Source organism: Pituophis catenifer, unplaced genomic scaffold, assembly GCF_029215685.1.
Source record: "Pituophis catenifer annectens isolate HBS135680 unplaced genomic scaffold, rPitCat1.0.hap2 SCAF_6, whole genome shotgun sequence".
Classification (NCBI taxonomy): Eukaryota; Metazoa; Chordata; class Lepidosauria; order Squamata; family Colubridae; genus Pituophis; species Pituophis catenifer.
Window position 1 is genome coordinate 38,752,827 of NW_027256886.1, and position 20,966 is coordinate 38,773,792.

Consider the following 20,966-nt stretch of genomic DNA (forward strand, 5'->3'; position numbering starts at 1 on the left):
AATACAATTATGAGATATTATTGGACTCTAGAAATTAATTTTCCAATAGAATCATAAGAGCAGTAAATAGTAATTAACCAGAGTATCACAGGTGCTGCTGTACTAACTGGAGAGAAAATACACTTAAGTATATGGGATTCAGGCTCCCTCTATTATGCTATATTTGATTTGCAGGGAGAAATCTCTTTTATTCTTCTATTTGCCAGCATGAGTTAGGCAGTGGCTTTCTCAGAATGCTCCCCTCAGATACTCATTCCATTTTGCCTCTATCTTGGCTTGTGCAAAGGAGTCTTTTGCTGAAATGCATAACAAGAAACACTAATAGAAGCTTTCACAAAGAAGCTTCTTATGAAAATGAAAGTATCGGAAGTACCTAATAAAGAGAGGAAATTCTTGAATGACAAAGTCTTTGAAGCTTAAACTACTCTACACAAATCATGCATTGCTGCTTGTTTGTCTGGTGGTAAGCCAAAGCCAACTATGTGTGTTTTATCATATACAAATTAGTGTATGTGACATTTGCCATTTGGATGCATTTGAATACCTAAATAGAAGTGACCATGAAGGTTTTATTACAAGTTAAATTGTATATCAGAGAATGAATTGTTACCTAAATTGTCAGTGCGTATGAAAGATCATGGAATAATAATAATGGCATATTATGCTTCAGTGGATGATGAAAATGAAAGATTCCCGGATAAGTTTTGGCAAAATTGCACAACATTCTGAATAAATGTGTTCTGGGAAAAAACATAGATGGGTGAATGAATGGATGGATGGGAATGAAACAAAGATGTACTTAAACTGTGAGTCAGCCATTCAGAGATCTAAGAATGAATCAGCAATGTGACTGGCATCTGCTTAGGAAAAGATACTATTTGTTTCACTAAGTGGTTTAAGTATGTTTATTCCTATGTACACGTGGCAAAAACTTAAAGGCATGCTTGATTTGATTGTTTATGGTGAAAGATTAAGCGGATTAGTGAAGAATGCAAAGGTGATAAGAGCCTTGGTTAGGCAAGTAATTTTTTTGATAGTGTCAAGAATGGATCTTGACATAAGAGGGAAAATGAAACAAATACCGGAAGTGAAAATATTGTGCACATTTTGTATGAACAATGTTAAAAAATAATATACTGAATGAATCTAAAGCAATGATAAGGCAAACTGTGACAACCCCCACCCCCAAGGCAGGGGTACTGTAATTTCCCCTTGTTCACCACCAGTCACCTGGCTAGACCCTTATCACCAGCTAACTGGCTTGCAGAAGTGGATCAGTGACTGAAATATGGTTCATCGAAGTCTACACATGAAATAAAGTTAAGAGTATAAGTATAAAAATTCAGAAAATTAACAGTAGTGAATAACACTTGAGTGCAGATAATGCACTCAATGTGCTAAATGTAACCGAACCCCCCAAAAATGATCATTCTAAAATGAGATTTCATTGGCTCTACTTACCCTCAATTATGGTCTGACAGTTGGAAAATGTCTTATTTTTCTCCTATACAAAGGAAAAATAAGAGGTGAATGCAATAAGGTTAAGCATTTCTGAAGTGTTTGGCAAAATCTGATTGAAAAGGTATATGAGGTGACAATGTCTGCAAGTTTTGAAGCACAGTTATATAAAGTGTGTGGTGTCCAAATTTGTCTCTGAGCTTGGTTGTTTGCTTGCAGACATTTCATTATCCAACTAGATAACATCTTTAATGTTAGAAGGGAATGGGTTTTTTTCTCTATTTATATATGTAACTTGCCCTGTCAGCTTTTGGTTTTCAGAAGGTCATTGAGAAATGTATAAAAGTGAGGGGGGGTGGGGAAGGTGTATTGCATCTTTATTCATTTAAAGATAGTACCGTATGTAATAAATAAGTACATCTTTTGTGAGCAATAATTTAGAAAAAAAGCAGAAATAGCTATGTATAAGCATGCTTCTGCTCACCTAGTCATGTGGGAGTGAGAGTTAGTATAATGTAAACATAAAACTAAACAATGCAGTGGGAATTGGCTACTTAAGTAAATACATGTATGATCAAACAAGGAAAGGCAGGGTCAGAAAAACAATGTGGACGGAATGAAGGAATGTGGACTTAATACAAAAGTGAGTGACCAGTGTGAAAGAAATACATTGAAGTAGCTTGGGCAGATAAAAAGGGCCAAACACAAAATAAATATATGAAGGAAGAATGAATGAATCAAGAGAAAAGGAGAAAACCAAGCAAACTCTGTTTGAATTAAGTTGATGAAATTCTCATGAACAAACAAAAGAAAATTGTATAAAGCTGCATGTGTAGTCAGAGCAGGCAAAGGGTGCTATGGAAAGATACAAAGTTGATAGATGTAAGTAATTGTGTCTTTTTTAAATTAGGTTTACATTTCCTTGAAAACAAATATCTTGTTGCCTACCTTTCATTTCTGTTGCCCATTACTTCTGTCCTTTTTTCTAGCTTTGCACAATATAGTTTGCCCCAGAAGGGATTAATATGACATATATGAATGAATATGCATGCATACACGCATACATACATACATACACACGTTTTTCTTGTCAACTCTTTCATATTAATTTGACCAGTTGTAACTCCAACATCTGGAGTTTTCCAACAAAAGAGGCGCAGCAAGCAGCGAGATGGGCAGTATATAAATTAATTAGATATTAGATAGATAGATAGATAGATAGATAGATAGATAGATAGATAGATAGATAGATAGGCAGGCAGGCAGGCAGGCAGGCAGGCAGGCAGGCAGGCTGGCTTTAAATTGCAAATAAACCATGATACATTGAATTTTGGAGGAAGCTGTGGCTGTAAACTTAACTGCCTCTATTCATGTATCTATCCAAGTAGACATTACTATGTATTTGCTTTTTGGGATGTATTAAGAAATGTAGTTTCTGAATCTGAATTTATGCTATATTGTCATATAAAAGAATTCATAGGCAAATATAATTTTTTTTACCCTTCTGCAGGAAATTTGTCATACATGAAATCCTCCTGAGGTTTAATGTTTCTGCATTTAAATAATATGGGCTTTTGCTGCATGTTCAAGAATTCTTGAAAGTATTGAGTTAGCTTACATTAATATAGGGCCAGAGCCTCCTTCCACCATTGCTCCAGAGCAAAAGATACCATTGCACAGAAAACCAGAGGAGGACAAGCCTCACCCTGGACAATGTGCCATTGTTCTCCTCTGTCTGCTATATATCCTTCACCACTGAGGGCAGCGGTTCACAATTATGAATGCGCAATGCCACAATTCCCATTTGCACAATATTTATTTATCAATGCATTTATACCCCGTATTACTGGGATGTTTATCCAATACTCAAGACATCTTAAAATAAACATGAAATAGAAAGCAAAATTAATTCAATTAAAATTATTCACAATTATATTTCTTTTAAAATCAACATATTTCTTTTTAAAATTTGATAACCAGAGAATGCCAGGGAATAGCAATCATGTGGCCTGTAATGCAAAAATCAGATAACTTACACTTTCTTGGGGGAAAAGATGAAGTAGATGAATGCTGTTTAGAAACTTGCTGATAACTGAGATTTGTTTTAGCTTTATTGTCAATTCATCTTATGGTTCTTCTAAGTGCAATCCAAAATTAACAGTTCAGGTTCTAAATCCTCTGTAATTTAAAGTTCCTCACAGTTGATATCTATTATATTCTAGAGTATTCTGCCTCCCCCCCCCTTTTTTTTTTTTTTTTTTGGTAAATAAATATTATAATCTACCCTGGGATTTTTTGTGTGTGTTTAAAATAACATTCAGCTGTTAATGAAGGAAAATGATTTTTATTCCTGTTTTTTTCATCCAACTTAGTACAGGATCATTAAAACTGAATCTAGCATACATTTATCTGGAAACAATTTTTAGTGAACTGAATAGGACTTTATTATGTGTAGATATGTATGAAATTTGAAACTTTAGTACAGCCTAAGACCAGCATTGTACAATGCCATATGTATGTTCAAGATGTTAATACTCTATTGTAATACATGAATGCCTCCTACATTTTAGACTGCGCACCTGAAACTCATTTAAAAAACTCATTTTTTAAAATGTCAATAAAATGCGTTGATGTTGATATCTTGGATTATGTATTTTTATGTTGATTTACTATATGTTACTTGCTAAGAATGGATTGCTTATAATTCCAAAATATATTGAATGTGACATATATTTCTTAATCAGGAAGCGGGTGAATGGCATAGAATTATATTCTGAACTGCTTTTGTTTTTTGTCTGTTGTGATTAAAAAACAACTAGAGGTTAGAGGTACTTTGCAGGAACCAAATGCATGAGGTATTTCCGTATTATCTTAGTTTGGTTCATTGTATTCAATTAGAGTTGCTAGAATTTGATGTAACACTAGATAAACCATGTTCTGTTGTACTATACTAAACTGATCTTGCTTTGTGAACTCTTTCTTCACAGAAGCAGGAAGATTCAAATCCGGAATATTCCTCCACATTTACAATGGGAGGTAAGGGATAAGATTAATTATTTTCTGCTGTCTATTTTCCCCAAATTATGTATAATAATTATTGTTACTATTTCTCAATAACATTACGCAGGATATTATAGTAGTCGTACAGAGGATGAAGTACTTATTGTAATTTGTATTGACTGAATGCCAGCAGTATATGCAAAAAATTACAAGTTTGAAACCTTTAAGCTAAAATGGTCCATTGTGGTCAACACAGCAGTATTCTGATTTCAGGAACCTCTGGTAAGATCAGAACAGCTTTGGGACATTTCTGTAAAATCAAAGTAGCCCATTTAAAATAAAAGCCCATATAAAAACTGTATATGCCTCTATTTTATGTCCAGTAAGTAAGCATTAAATGCTACTGTTCTAATAACGCATATCAGAATAGGTGTTATGAGCATACCTTGTCATATTATCTCTACAACTTTTGCTGCCTCTATTATTTTTGATATGAGTGAGTTAATTCAATCAGTCAGGGTTAGGGTCTTACAGTTTAGTACATTTGAACCCATGTTTTTGTTGTTCTGTTTTAGTTTTGTTTCATATAGTAGGCTAACAGAGTGTGATTTACAATTGGCATTTATATGTGATGAATGCTACTTCCAAATGTACCTCAGCCACAATGAGGTCTTAAATCCATCAGTTTCCATTGAGGCATCAAGTAGAGGAGTTATAGTTCAGTGTTAAAGCACATGCCTTGCAGGGGTGAAATGCTACTGATTCAGGCCGGTTTGCCTGAACTGGTAGTAAAAAATGCTACTGGTTCGCTGAACCGATAGTAAAAAAATGTTTAAAAAAAAGTTCCGATGATCAGCTGAGTGACGCCTAATCATCAGAACTTTTTTAAAAAACTTTTTATATGCCGCCCTTTTCCGGAGACTCAGGGCTACTTACAATGCGTTAAGCAATAGCCTTCATACTTTTGTATATACCTGCTTAGTACGGCTTTCGCCCCCCCCCAAGCGGTGTTCTTTTTTATACAAAGTCAGCTTATTGCCCCCACAAACCGGGTCCTCATTTTACCTACCTCGAAAGGATGGAAGGCTGAGTCAACCTTGAGCCTGGTGAGATTTGAACTTGCAGTAATTGCAGGCAGCTGGTGTTACTTAACAGTGCTTTAGTCTGCTGCACCACCAAGGTTCTTTAAAAAGGTTCCCAAGATCATGTGCCACAGCTGATTTCCCTCCCCCCAGCTGTTCTACTTACGTCCCCAAGCCTCCTTTTGGTGTGTACTGTGCATGCGCGCGCAGTGTGCATTTGGTGCGAACTGTGCTGCCAGCAAACCGGTAGCAAACCAGTTCAAATTTCACCACTGATGCCTTGCATGGAAAAGATCCCAAATTTGTGTCATCTCTAGGTTTTTCTAAAATTTGAGGAAGTGCAACACTAAACTAGATGGAACAATTATTTAACTGGAGACAAGGCCATTTGTTGCAGGAATCTTGTCACTAAATTTCAGGCTTTTAAAAAGCTGTCCATAAGTGCAATTATGAAACACAGAGCAGTTTATAGATTAACCAGGTTGATTGCCTTGGTCTGCTTTCTTAAATTGGTTGGGGTAATGAGGGAAGTGGGTCTTGTTTGGCCAGTCATAGCTTGAGAATGAAGACTTAATGTATCTGGAAAGCATTAGTTTTTGGGAAATGGATCTATAGAGAGTTTATGAGTGTAATTTGTGTCTTATTGTTTCCTTAGTACTGTATATTGGAAAGATTTAATTAAACCAAAGAATGAGCATGTATGATTAATTTCTGTAGTTTTGGAGTCCTAAAATTATAAAAAGATACCTTCAGAACACAGGTTGATATAGAAACATTTAGTGATTGAACCTTTTGTCTCAATTGTCTCAATTGCAAGACTAGATTATTTTTCCACTCCGGGTATAGGAATTGGCTGCAGGGATGACTACATGTGAGTATTTGTTTTTCTTAGTCATCATTATCACAAATATGATGATGTTACTCATTAGCAGGACTGTTGTGCTGCTTTTATATAGAGGCTATTGTGCTAGTAAAATGACTCGTTGGCAATAAAAATCGGGTGATTGAATTTCTGCTTTCAGGTATTGGCTGAAGGGGACAGCTTAAATGTTTAATTCTGGGAAAGAGGGTTGCCTGGCAATTTGTGTCGGGCAGTTGGGAAAGAACGAAGCATCTGTAATGGTGTCTTGCCAAGGTGATTATAGATGTATCTTTATTGAGCCACATTATCTCTAATATTTGTTAGCATCTATTCCTGCTTAATATCCTCTAGGCCATGAATAAGTTTGATTTTATGCATCAGGATCCCCAGTTGTAAAATATGTTTAAAAGATGTCATATCGGACTTTGTCTGTGGGATTGGAAGTAATTTCAGCATAACTTGTGTAGCTGATTTAAACGTAGAAAGTTGTGTGCTTCTTTGCTAAATCGTTGGAATATCCTGGTTACCTGAACCTGAAGCTGCTTTCGTGGTTGCTTTGTTTGCTGTAAATTTCTGTACTCTTCTTCCAAAACATTCATTGTTCAGTGTGGTTGTAGAAAACCACACCGGGTCTTAATTGAGCAATATCTTGACACTGCCTGGCAGATTTTCTGTCACTACTTTTTGTAATATAGAATAGCTTCTCTCAACTTGACGCCCTTCGAATAAATTGGAATGTGATTCCCACAAAAACTCAGTTTACAGTAATTGAACTCTAATGCATCTGGAGAGCCAGTTTGGGGAAAAATAATTCAGACAATTCATATATTCAAACATATAGACATATATCTATATGTCTCGAGCTAAGGGAAAGCGTAGCTTTGATTCTTATATTCTATGGAAGACTAGAAATTTGATTGGTTTGTTAGCCTAGCATAGGGATGCATTATATCTTTCAGCTCTAAGGCTGCACTAGACTTTGTGTGGAAGAGAAAGACTGATATACTAAACTGAGATGTGCACAAGACCCATTTTTGAAGAAGATTCATAGGTTTTATGGAGTGAAATAGGTGTCTTTAATAAACTTCAATTCCTTCCCCTCCCCAGCTAAAAAGGTCAAATCATTGGTTCTGCTCATTATACGGCAGTCACATATCGACACTCCCCCCAAGTCCTTTTTATACCTGGTCTATCAACTGTATTTAATTCTCATAAAATATCAAAGTAGGTTGGGAATTGATCTAGCTATTTATAAAACCCTTAGGGCAGGGCTGTCAAACTTTAACACTCCAGACATGGGCCAGATGTGTCACACGCTGGCCATGCTCACACCTGGTTTAGCGAAGGGGGGAAAAGTCCTGTTATGTTACGTGGCGCTGCCGTGATGATGTGAGTTTGACTCCCCTGTCTTAGAGCCGTTATTTTATGAAGATCTTTTTTTTCACTATATGAAACCAATGGGAAAACAAAGAAGAACAGAAAAGAAGTCTGGAAAATTATACCCTAAAAAATTATTTCAAAATGTTTTTATCACATTCCTCTTATTCCTTATCCTTCATTAAAAATAGGCTAATTCAAAAGTTGATTTCAATCATCTTAATCAAACAAGTATAACTTTCCATTATGACTGCTAATAAAGTTAAGTTGGAGTGAGTTGAAGAGAGCTGATTTGTGCTTTATTAACTTAATTTGAATGACAAGTTTTCAGGATTTTGTTACCTATATTTTATGTCTGATTTCTATTTCAGGTGCTAGATGGTCTTTTAGCTCAACATGGGACAGTAGAGAATGTAGAACAAGGTAAAGACATTTCTTACTGCTTTTTGTTTTTATATAATGTAAAATGCTTTATTAATATTAAACATTCTTTAGAGACCAATGTCTCTATTGAATATCTGCTTTATAGTACTTGAAGATAATAAGTTTACTGTTGACCTTGTGATGTTTAAGGAGATTTTTAGTGAAGTATACATGCTTAAACATTAACAAACAGGTTTTCTTGAAGTTCTAGGACTATTTATTCACCTCAGCACAACCATTGAAAGGAAGATGATCTAGGGCTACTTCCAGAATGGTTCATATTCCTTTATAAAAAACATTTAAAAAACGCTCAAATAGGAATTTTCTTATTGATGTTTTGATGACTGATACGTGCATGATGAGGTAGCCAAGTTATTTCCACATTTCTGACATTTGTCTATGATTCTAAATCAATTAATAATTCAGGTGAGCATATATGCACTGTTTAGAAGTGGGAAGGGAATTTCCAGCCTGTTAATTCTCTTTAGATGACTCAACATGGGTTACAGTAACTATAACAAAAAGGAGCTTGAACAGATGATTTGCTTGTTCATTGCCATTGGATCTAATTGTCCTGCATTTGTGTATATATGTATTTATTCATTGTTATTTGCTTCTGTTGAGAACGATATCATCCTGTTCTGAGACTCAATTGTTTTCTTTGAAATATGAAAGCTTTCTTGAGGTTTTAAGTTGGTGTGAATGTAGATTTTCAGCATGATTGTTACTTGCCATGATTTTTTAACATTTAGAATGTGTCAAATTAAATGTCTTATTATAGATTACTTCTTTCTTGCTATTCAGGAAATGCTAGGTCAATGAACACAGTATTTTGTTACAGAAATGACCACTAACACTTAGTATTTTGAGCCTGCATATTTTATCAGTTTATGTACTGTAGCAAGAAACGCAAAGCTGTTTCTAATTAAAAGTATCTCTTTAAACCAGAAGATGACTGTAATGAAGGTACTAGTTCATAGAATTATTTAGATCATGTCAATAATGAAAACTAGGTGGCTCTCAGACTGTGTGCAGATGGATTCACTTCATCTTAGATACAGATTGTAGCATGCCATTTTATGAAAATGTGCAATGGTTAGATACCAAACCTCACCCCAATTTGAATTCTACTTCCCATATCATATGAACTAAATAAATGACAATAGAATGATAATGTGTTCTAATTTTGTCAAGTTCACATGATTTAGTAAAAAAATTCAATCAGTTTCAGAATTTATTTTCAGTTTTTTAAAAAGATCCAAATATGAAAATTCTAATTTTTGTACTCAGTTTTCCCTATATAAAATATTATTCTGTGCCATTTTCTCTAATTTACTTTAAAACAATCTTAACCTGGAATTACTCTAAAATGGCAGAAATATACTATCAGAAGGATAGATATCTTCTAAGTAGCTTATTGTGAGCCATATTGGGATAGCGGTTTAAGCACTGGACTAGAAAAAGAAAACCTTCAGTTCTAGTCCCATTTTAGGCATGAAGCCAACTGCGTGACCTTTGGCCAATCACACACAGTTTCAGCACCAGGAAGGAGGCAATGGCAAATCATTTCTGAAGTCTTGCCAAGAAAGCTTCGGACTTGTCCAATCAGCTACCAAGAATCAGCTTTGATTCAAAGTCAGCAAAAAAAATATCTGCCTACTAATTTGAGATGTGCAGACTTCACTAGTTTGCTTTAAAAAGTTGGCCACACTAATATTTGCCCTATTCCTGTTTTCTTGGATTGAAAATCTGCACAATCTGTATTTTCTTGTTCATCTGCTATTAACTTTGTCTTTGTACAAGGCTCTACAAAAATGTTTGTCCTGATGTTATTTAATAAAATACACCTTTCTAAAAATTTTCCCAGTTGGTTACCACACAAGTATATTTCTTTTGTTTTTGTTTCTTAGTTAACACAGAATCAGAGACAGCAGTTGTCAACGTTACATATGCAACAAAAGAAGAAGCAAAAGTGTAAGTGGCTATGAGTGTCTCAGTTGCATTTTCCACCTCTCCCGGTCTTTGCCGTTTTAGTTTATTCTCTTGGCAGGTTCTCTTAAATTTTCTTTCTGAATTTACAAGTTTAAAGATTGACACTGAATACCCCTGTTCAGTGGTGGGATTCAAGTAATTTAACGACCGGTTCTCTGCCCTAATGATTTCTTCCAACAACCAGTTTGCCAAACTGCTCAGAAAGTTAACAACCGGTTCTCCCGAAGTGGTGCGAACTGGCTGAATCCCACCACTGCCCCTGTTGCTGTCATAACATAAATTTCAATCTGTTGCTGTCTCAATTTTCTGCTGAGTCAGAGTTGATACTAATCAGCTAATGATCTTTGATTTTGAGAGCAGTGCAGAATAAATATTATCAGATTGAAGTGCCATGTATGAGATTTAAATACTTCTTAAAGCACTACTTGAAAAGAATTCTATGCCAAGGAAAGGATTGGCAAATACATTCCCATGAGTATCCACAGAAGAATAATGAGCAACCTTGGTTTGTGTCCTACTTATGAAATCATAGAACCAGAAATTTGGGTCACCATGTCTAACTCTCTGCTCAGTGCAGGAATCCCAATTGAAGTACACTTGATAGATTTTTGTCTAGCCTCCAGTTCATCATACCCAGTAAAATGGAGTCTGCAACCTTTCTAAGCAATTGATTCCATGTTAAACTGCTCTTTCATAGGATTTTTTTCTTAAAACTCAGTTGGAATCTGCTTTCTTGAAGCTTAAATCTTTTTTTCTGCATTTAGAATAATAGAGAGCATGTCTTGATCTTTTTCTGAGTGACATCCTTCCAGCTATCTAAAGAATGCCATCATATTTCCTTACTCTTCTTTCTCAAAGCTAAGCTTTCCCAGTCTTCAATCTCTGTTTATAGGACTTTGATGACTAATCCTTGATCATCTTCATTGTCATTCTTGGAGTCTACCCAGTTTGTTTGAAACATTCAATCATAGTTCTGATTTATCTGATTTATTCAGCTTCTCTCATTCAACTGAAATTGGCTTCATTTCATATGCTACAGCTTATTTTCTAAATAACTCTACCAGTGGTGGATTGCCCCTGGTTCGCAAGAACTGATAGTAAAACCAGAGGGAGGCCCCGCCCACCGCCCCGGGTGTTGTCATCAGCGATCTGCGCATGCACAGACCCTTCTGTGCATGCACAGAATCCAGGCGTGCGAGCGAAGCAAACACGCCCGATCCCGTTGCAAACCAGTAGTAAAGGTAAGTAGAACCCACCCCTGAACTATACTGAGAATTATGGTGCAAATTCCGTTGAAACCACTGGAGCAAGCCATTTATTTAACATACCATTGTGTCTGCCATGAGATCCCAGTGGTTTAGAATCATAAATCAATAATTAAAAGATCTATTATGAGATTATCAATAATTAATTAAATGATGTTGAAATAATATCACAAAACAATGTAATAACATGATAAAACAATCATAATAAATCATATTTGATATTAATCATTAGATGCTCCCTGGAAGAACAGCATCATAAGTATCTTCCAGAAAATAGTAGATACAGCAAGCCCTAGTGTTAAAGCCTGGTGGATCCATAAGGTTGGGTCTCCCACTGAAAAATAAAAATCTTGAATTGCACCCAATAATTTAGGAGCAACTAATATGAAATGCAAGTGTAACATGTTACTAGCAACCAATATCTGCCATTAAACAAGCCACCATATTTTGTATCAAGTGTATCTTCAAGGTGGTCTTCAAAGGTAGCCCCGGTAGATCATATGGCAGTAGTCCAGCTATGCTAATCCAGTAGTCCAGCTATAATATCCAGCTGAGGACATTAGCTGCTATTTCAGAATACTCAGGGCTGCTACTACCTAGTATAATAGCCAATCCTGACCATCCAGCAATGTCTATGAAGCTAGAAGAATCTCTAAGTCATGGACCTGTTCCCTTAGGGCTTTTCCCTCAAGAGACAACACTGGAGTTGACAAGAATCTCAATGAACAATCAGTAATGCTATCTTGGTTGGATTTAATTTCAGACCATTCCATTCCATCCAGAATCTACAATGTCCAGACATTAAAATAAGACTGCCATGCTATCACTTTTATGGTTTTGCTACTGTTATACTGCCAATAACACAACCACTTATTAGAACAACACACTATAAAATAGGGCTTCCAGTACCCAGATGTTTCATGGGGTGCAAAAAGATATGGTGGTCAATGATATCAGAGTTAGTTGAGAGATCTAATAAGACTTCTGCAGACCTTTTCAAAGAAGCAGTGACTGATGTCAGCTTCTGCCTTTCATGCTGCCACCTGTATTCTGAAGGAACTAGTGTGCAAGTTGTATAAGGTATAGATTAGTGGTGGGTTCACCCCGGATTGGGCGAACTGGTAGCGGCGGCAGCGGGAGGCTCTGCCCACCCACCCGGATGCTTCTGTACATGCACAGAAGCTTCTGCACATGCACAGAAGTGTTGCACATATGCGTGAGTGTGCGCGCACAAGCGTACCAGTAGCAAACTAAATTGAAACCCACTATTGGTATAGATTCATCAAAGACCAAAAAGAATCTCAGCTGATATGCAAAATGTCCCCTCAGACACCACTCTAGACCCTGTGTGCAAATAGTCAAGAATCTGAAGAAATGTTTGGAGTCTGAAATGGTCATAGTAGCCAGGCAAATATTCTGTATGCCTTGGGAATAAGCCCAAATGTAGCTCATACCCAGACTCAGTCATTCAACTTTTTAATCTTTTTTTGTTTACTTTGCCAATTTATCTTAGTAAATAAACCAAGATGAAACAGATTGACAACCAGAGAAAGATTGCTCACCAGAAATCGTATCAAAACTGACGGTCACCTCCTGATGTCAACAGCGTACCAACAATCAGTGGAACAATTTAGCAGATAGGTGGAAAATTCCATAACTGGAATCCATCCAGTTATGAACCACTTGGGGTGGACCATTCTAATTGATCTGTTAGCCTTGCAGAAGCCCCAGGTAACAGTCATTATCATATGGACAGAGTTAATTTCATCATGGAAGAGGGCTTGCCCTGCTTATCCAGATCATCCCATAGTTGTTTGGAGGCAAAGATGAGGTTCAGCATGTTAAATCAGAGATTACTGTGATGACCCCATGCTTGCCATGAAGGTCATGAAATCCTGAATTTACCAGACTGAAATCCAAGAGCATGAAAATTAAAGTCCTCTGACACAGAAATTTGGGGGATTCCAACATCAGCCCTGATATTAGATACAGCACATATAGGTTCTTCATCTTGTCCCTGCAGTCCACTTTAACACAGAAATACAATATCCTACCACTGCAAAAGTAGAGTACCTTATTGCATGTGTGATATCTTTATAAATCATACACAAACACACCAGCTTTGCTATCAAGGCTACTGTAGGACCTCAAGCCTAGGAAGGCAGATCTCAGGGTGATAAATAGTAGTTGACCTAGTCCAAAGTTTCAATAGTACAAGTCCATCCATTCATCAACTGTTAAGCTGAATAACAAGCTCCTTTTACAGACTGACTTGACATTTACCTTCAGCAATTTTAGGCTGAGATCTCCAGTAATTTGACAACCAGGTCTTGGGTTCAGAGCCAATGAGCCAGAAATTGAAATCAACATCAAATTATCAATTCTTCTTTGCCAGGAATAGCACACTTGCCTCATCTCCCTAGGTTCACTACAGCTGTGATTGTCTTGGCAGATTCAGTGTTAAATACATTCCCTGCATTCCCAAGGGAAAATAGCCACTTCACAATCTCACCAATTAACTGGGTGGCCAACAATCTAGTGATCTATTTGACCCTTTCTCACTCATTGTTCCATGTGTCCTCTTTTCATTCTAGTCTCTAAAAATCACAACATTAGGAAAGGCCAAACCATAGCAACCTCTCACAGTGCCCACCACTCAAGGGCCTCATGTATGGCCTACATTTTTACCTTCGATTAGGCATCCCTCAGACTTTTAGGAAGCCAAACAAATCTAGAGTCCAACTTGCACCCCTTGAGCTCCTTCTTCACAATTGATACAACCAGCTTTGGGGTGCTGATGTTACTGGAGGCTCCCAGTCAGATGTGAATCAAGGCCTCACATTCTGGACATTCATGTTAGATCAGCCCGTTAGATCAGCCCCTGCTCGGCTGCTAGACTGACCTCTGTCTGTCTTCTGATACCAACTTTAACCTTAGCTCCAGCCAAATGGAGCAATGGCAGCTATAGAATTGCATCCTGTCACTGCAGCCTCCATTGCCATTCTAGATCTAAGCATAGCTCACATGTCAGTTCCTGGACTTCATTTCATTTTGCTACCACACCAGAGAGCTGACTCAGCTGGCAGTCAGCCTTTTTAACAACCAGCAGACAAGATGACCTTCCAGATTAGCAAATCCTTCAGAGAAAGAAATCTTTCTCCATTTCTTCATGGCTTCCAAAAAACTCCCAACAAAACAGAGCCATTCATTTCCACAATCATTTCAGCCATTGCTTGTTTATATCATATCTCTCAATCCCTTACTATTTCTTCAAAATATTATTGCTCTGCCACCTAACACATCCTAAAATAATACACCCCTTATAATTAAAAATCAGTAGCATTTAATCATAACTATCATGTAGCTGGATGTAAGCCAAACATTTATTTCTGCTGATTCCTAATAATTCTTGGAACATATTTGATTTCATAAATTATAAACAGTCATTCTACACAGTACCTGCTCTGTAACACAATATTGTTGAATCATTTGCAAATGGCATTCAGGCATTAATAAAATGTATTTGGTTAATCTGTGCTTTAAAAAAATGCAGAAACAGGTTTAAGGTAACTATGGAAAACCATTCAGTGCAATTGAGGGGAATTATTTAATATATCTAATTTCTGCAGTGATTTGACAAACAGGATCCACGATCAAAGACAGTGGGTGTCTAGAATAGCTTATCTTGTGTTATGCCCTGCCTTCTAATCAAGATGTATTATTTGTTTTTTTAGAAATATTAATAACTTGTATCAACAATGTATACTAAAATATCAACTATTTTTATTAGAATCTTATTTTCTATCTTGTTTTGTAAATGCAATATATATCAGTGCCTCTTTTGCTTTACGTAGATGTCTTTCACCAAATCACCCACCTCGATGTGTCATGCCTTTTCAGCATGTAATGTTTTGAAAGAACTAAACTGCAGCCTGTACTCTTGATTTCATAATTAAAGAATTTTGATTAATGTATCTTTAAAAATAGATGACAGAAGGATCTTTGTTTTGTCAGTGAAGTGAAAGTCTCTGAACCAAATGGCTGAAGATAGTCTGAAACATTACCAGATTTTTCCATTTTAAGACAGGGCTGGACAACTGCCATTAAGAATAAAGACTGAAACCTGCTTCTTGCGTGGGCATATAGAAAAATGTTGGGGTGGGATTTAAGGCAACAAGACTTGGTTCTTTCCCTAGTGCCCTCCTGCTCACTTTCATTCTCTGTGCAAGATGAACAGAGAGAGATCTGCTTATTTTATTTCTTTATTCAAGTTGTAAGCCATCCAACCCTGTATCTAGACAGCCTATAATAAAAACACTAATAAAATATAGATAATACAAATAAGAAATCCCAAATATCTGGGGGAGGGGGTGAAAACCATTCTAACCACAACTGAAAGAAGAAATACAGAAGCTCCACCATCCTTCAACAGGTTCTGGGGAAAGAACCATGTCTTCAAAGTTCTTTTAAACAGTCAATATGTGAGCCAGATAAATTCCAGAATGAATAGTATTCCAGGGGGCAGATGCTGCAATTGAGAAGATTGGCTATTGGTCATACAGTATGAAGTGGGGAGTCTGTACTTCCTATGTTGTTCTGCATGAATTGCTTGAGCAAAATGTGGAATGACCAAAATATAGATGCCACTTGGTGATAGAAACTAGAATGCCTGCAATGCCATTATTGCTTGATCTCAACACCTTTTATCTTCTTCTGTAAGGTAAGTGCTCCATTTGGGAAGTAAGAGACATGGATTGGGGAAATGGAGTCTCATTCAAGTCCCTATGATCCAGATCAGGGTTGTAAGCATGAAGTTTTACATACCTGCTTCAAAGAAATGTGCATGCCCAATCTACTTGTGATGGTTTTTTCTACATGTGACAATTCTGTACTTTCAAAGCACATAGCAGCCAAATTATGTCTAAGGCAAGATTACAATTATAAACATCAAAATGCCTTTTACCGGTAAATAGAAAATATTGGCTCCTGATAGATATCTACTTTTGCGATCATATGCTCACATATAATATTTAGATATTCTGAGATAATTTGGATTTTTGTTCTGATTTTGAATGTTCAATATTTCAAAATTCCTCTTGTGTTTTATCATGGCATTTGTGATTTCCAAAAGGTAAAATCAACCATTAGAATTCAGATATGCATTCATACATTAGGAATGTCACATGCCTCTATTTTAGTAAGCATATTGAAATAAAACATCTCAATGTTAGTTTTCTAATTAAGTCTGATAATATCCTCAGTGATCTGTTGTATTGGTGGTATGCCAAGTAGGGAACCAGGAATGTAATTGGCATGATTTTCTTTCAAAAAACATTCTCCAAACTATAATTCCCATAATTATTTGGGGTATATGGATGGATGGTGATCATGGACCTTCAGGTGCCACATTGAAGCAGGTTGTTACAGAGGCTGGTGTGTTGAAGTAAACATTTCTTGTAGTAATTATTTTCCCCACTCCTTTCTTTGTATTTCTAGAGCAATTGAGAAGCTTAGTGGTCACCAGTTTGAGAACTATTCCTTCAAGATTTCCTACATCCCAGATGACGAGGTGAGCTCCCCTCAGCCCACCCAGAGATCCCGGCGTGGGGGCCACTCTTCCAGAGAGCAGGGCCCCTCCCCTGGGGGCTCCTCGCAGCCCAAACAGCTCGATTTCCCTCTACGGATCCTGGTCCCCACGCAATTTGTTGGTGCGATCATAGGAAAGGAGGGCTTGACCATAAAGAACCTTACTAAGCAAACCCAGTCCAAGTAAGTATCACATATGGTTTAATTTCCTTCTATAAGGGTTCTGTTTGAAGCTTCGTGTCTTTAGCTTGTGATCTTTGGACCGAATGCTGAACTGTGAGCTCGTCTGTGCATTACATGGCAAAAGCTTGTTACCTTGTGTAAAAGCCTTTTAACTCACTATTGATGTGTTTTGTACAAATTCTTAGGAATGTTTTAATAGGTACTGTAGTCCTGTTAATGTTTATCCTGTCAGCTTCACTCATCTTGTTTTTCAAAATTATGGGCAGGTTCTACTCATCTGTTCTAAGATATTACTGTAACCCAGCATGTTTTCCCCATTCCAGATTTTTTTTTCTGCTTCTTTTCAGCCACCTCTGGATGATTTCTACTATTCAAAGAGAAATATTTTCAGCCAACTGATGAGATTAAAAATATGTTTCTCATTTTGTCATAAATAGTATAAATCATTGTGGAATTACTATTTGATCCTTCATCTCAATGTTAGCTCTCTAATTAAGTCTAATAATATCTTCAGTGATCTGTTGGAGGCATGAGCTTGGAAGTTACCTTCTTATCTGTATTTAAATATTGTGTATATTTACCTCCAGAACCACTAGAAACATCTTGCACTATGATGCTTGGTATTTTACTGAAGGCAAATTGTATATCAGCCTGCATGAATTAAGAATGCCATTTATTTACTTAATATTTGTAGGCCACCCTTAAAAGAAAACCTTCCTAAGCTCACCTATTGAGTAGAGCAAGGAAAAATTGCAATCACTGTATTCTGTAATGCTTGGTATCTGAGACTGCAATGGTTATGTATATAGTACTGTTCAGATTATTAATTGAAATTTTATATCATTTTTCCTGGGTAATTATTTTCCTAAAAATACTGTGAATGATACTGTAGCTAAAGAGTATAGATGACTTTTTATTCATTTTCTGTTGTTTTCACTATTTCACAAAAAGAATTTGGGCCTAGACCGCAGGATTGTGCCCATTCTCACCTTTTGACATTTATTCCACTTTCAAAAAACATTTTGATACGGTTTGCCAGTGCAACATAATGATCTAGTGTTTTTAGAACCAAACTATATGATGATGCCTAGATATGCTTGGACTTACAGATATTGGTCCATATATCTTAGGCTTCCTGCAAATGGTCGCATCTATCTATCGTAATTGTAATTGTAACTGTAACTATAAATGCTTGCTGAATGGATATGTTTCTATCCATTCTTTTTGTATATAGCCTCAACATAGCTACTCTGTCAGCCAAATTCCATCAAAGATGCCTGTTTAGAAGGCTAGATGTATTTGGAGATAGTTGCAAATTCAAAGATTTCTCTCTTCCCCTTTATGTCTTTCTTATTCTCTGTCTCTTTGTAATCTCCATTTTTTCTTTTTCCTGTATCAATATTGTTCCCTACTCTATGAAAATTTTGATGCTAGTACTAAATGAAGGCCAATTCAGAAAAAAACTGAATGGCATTTTTAATTGTTCAGTCTGGCAATCTCTTTCCTGTCAAATTGTTCTCATGCAGAGTCAGATAGTTGGGCCTGTTTCCTTAAGGTCTTCATTGGCAGAAATGCATGGCAGTGCAAAGAACTGAGGGTGAAGATTTGTTCTCCGAGCTTGTGGGTTGGTTCTGAACATTTCGTTACCAGACTAGGTAACATCTTCAGTTGAGTTTCCATCCCCTAAAGTCTGCTGAAAATGCTACCTACCCTGGTAACAAAACGTTCAGAAACCAACCCACAAGCTAAACTCGGAGAACAAACCTTCACCCTCATCCTACACCCGAGCTACAGATATTCACCACTATTGCAAGTGCAAAGAACTGCCTAAACTACATTATGAGTTATTGGTCATAGATAATCAGCCATGGGAGACAATCATTTCTACATTTCTACATGCATTGGCCTCTCTCAGAAGCCTTACAAGATCTTCCTTTTTTTTCTGTTCTGAAAGGTCACTTACACTTAATATTAATGCTTGGCTTCTCAATACATGTAAATTGTGTTAATATCAGGAAAGCATGTGTTCTTAAAGTCAGTAAATGCCTGAGAAGGCCACCCACACATTTGACAAAGGACAAAAGACCTTTGGTGTGCTTGTGTCCTGGCTAGTCTTGAATTAAAGTATCTCTATACTTTAATTCAAGACTAGCCAGGACACAAGCACACCAAAGGTCTTTTGTCCTTTGTCAAATGTGTGGTTCCTATCTTTTCTCTGATTTCTATTAAAGAGGGACGTTTTATAAATGATGTCACTAGAAAGGGGGAAATCTCATTTCGGCTCCTGTAGAGATGGTTAGATTTGAGTGTCTCATTCAGACACAAGTAGCTGTGTATTCTTTACCTTTATTTACACAAGGCCCCATTTAAACAAATTACTTTCTGAACTTGAGAAAAGAGCAAGCTTTTATGGACAATGGATGCAAAGCAGCAAATGCTATTCAAATATAATAATAAAGTATGATTTGTCATGAATCAGGAAGTCAGAGTGGAGGAAGGAGCACACAAATTCACACCATTATCAAAACAATTGTTTTGGAATAACATGTGAACCAAATCTATTTGATTCCAAAGTCTTAATACGTCCCTTGAATTAGCCTTGAAAGCAAATAAATAATTTTCTGTATCTTTGTAATACTATTTTTTTTATTTGCCTGTTTTATCAAGGTGTCAGGTTAGGCACCATCCTCTGATCCCTAGCAGATTTCTTTGTATGCACTCTGTTGCTGCAGGGTAGACATTCATCGAAAAGAAAATGCTGGTGCTGCCGAGAAACCAATAACCATTCATGCCACCCCTGAAGGGTGTTCGGAAGCATGTCGCATGATACTTGATATTATGCAGAAGGAGGCTGAAGAAACAAAATCGTAAGTAGTTCTTATGTTGTCAGGGAAGGTGGGAAATGAAAAATGTTCCTTTTTTAAAAAAAAATATTCAAGAGGAAGGTGATCTCTAGAACTTTAACTAATAAACAACATTTATATGAAAACAGTTATCAAAGCTACATACAAAAAACTTTAAGGAGTATAGACTTTCTTTTCCGTTCTTGTGCTGGATAATCTTACTTGGATAATCTTTGCAAATATTTTACTTAGCTACAGGAGAAGTCAAAGCTCTGAAGAAGAAAAAAATGCACCCTAAAATTAACCAGAAAGGGAATACAATTTTTGTAAAAGATAGTCAAAAAGATTTTGGTTAGCATATTTTTGACAGTTCATAAATTGATATTTCTTTGCTATTTGGACACGATGATCTGGCCTGATGTTCCTTGATGCACCATCAGGCAAATTTGTTTGCTGTAAAGCACAGGTGTCAAACTCACTGCATCACTTTGCCATCATGTGATGTATCGTGATGTTTTTTCTCTTCGCATCTGGCCCCTGGGCCTCCAGTTTGACACCCCTGCTATAAAGCACGAGGTTTAAATCACCAGCATTTTAAATTACATTATTTTGAAAACATGAATAGCATAAAACTAGAAACCACTGGCAGGTGGAGACAAGATACCGCAAAGTCACTGTCAGAGTATAATACTGTTGGGAAGGATTGCATCTGTATGAGGTAATGAATGCACATGTGCTTGAATGCACTTATAGAGATGCATGCAGACAGATTGGTTGAACAGTAGAGGCTTTCACCCATGGGCTAGGCAAAAAGGTTCATTTGTGTATTCATGCAATGGAAAAGATCTTCTTGGAGCAGAGAACTTTTGGTTAGATAGAATTTGCTGCCAGTGTA

The 20,966-nt window shown here is 36.7% G+C and overlaps 1 protein-coding gene across 2 annotated transcripts in view; it reads left to right on the forward strand.

Annotated features, from left to right (window-relative positions):
- IGF2BP2 (insulin like growth factor 2 mRNA binding protein 2) overlaps nt 1–20,966 on the forward strand; it is a 68,630-nt gene that overhangs the window by 30,329 nt on the left and 17,335 nt on the right. For both annotated transcript variants that reach the window (XM_070946451.1, XM_070946452.1), the window contains exons 3-7: nt 4,446–4,494; nt 8,151–8,202; nt 10,113–10,176; nt 16,956–17,228; nt 19,961–20,095. In XM_070946451.1, coding sequence (XP_070802552.1) covers nt 4,446–4,494; nt 8,151–8,202; nt 10,113–10,176; nt 16,956–17,228; nt 19,961–20,095 — 573 coding nt within the window. The remainder of the gene's footprint in view (nt 1–4,445; nt 4,495–8,150; nt 8,203–10,112; nt 10,177–16,955; nt 17,229–19,960; nt 20,096–20,966) is intronic.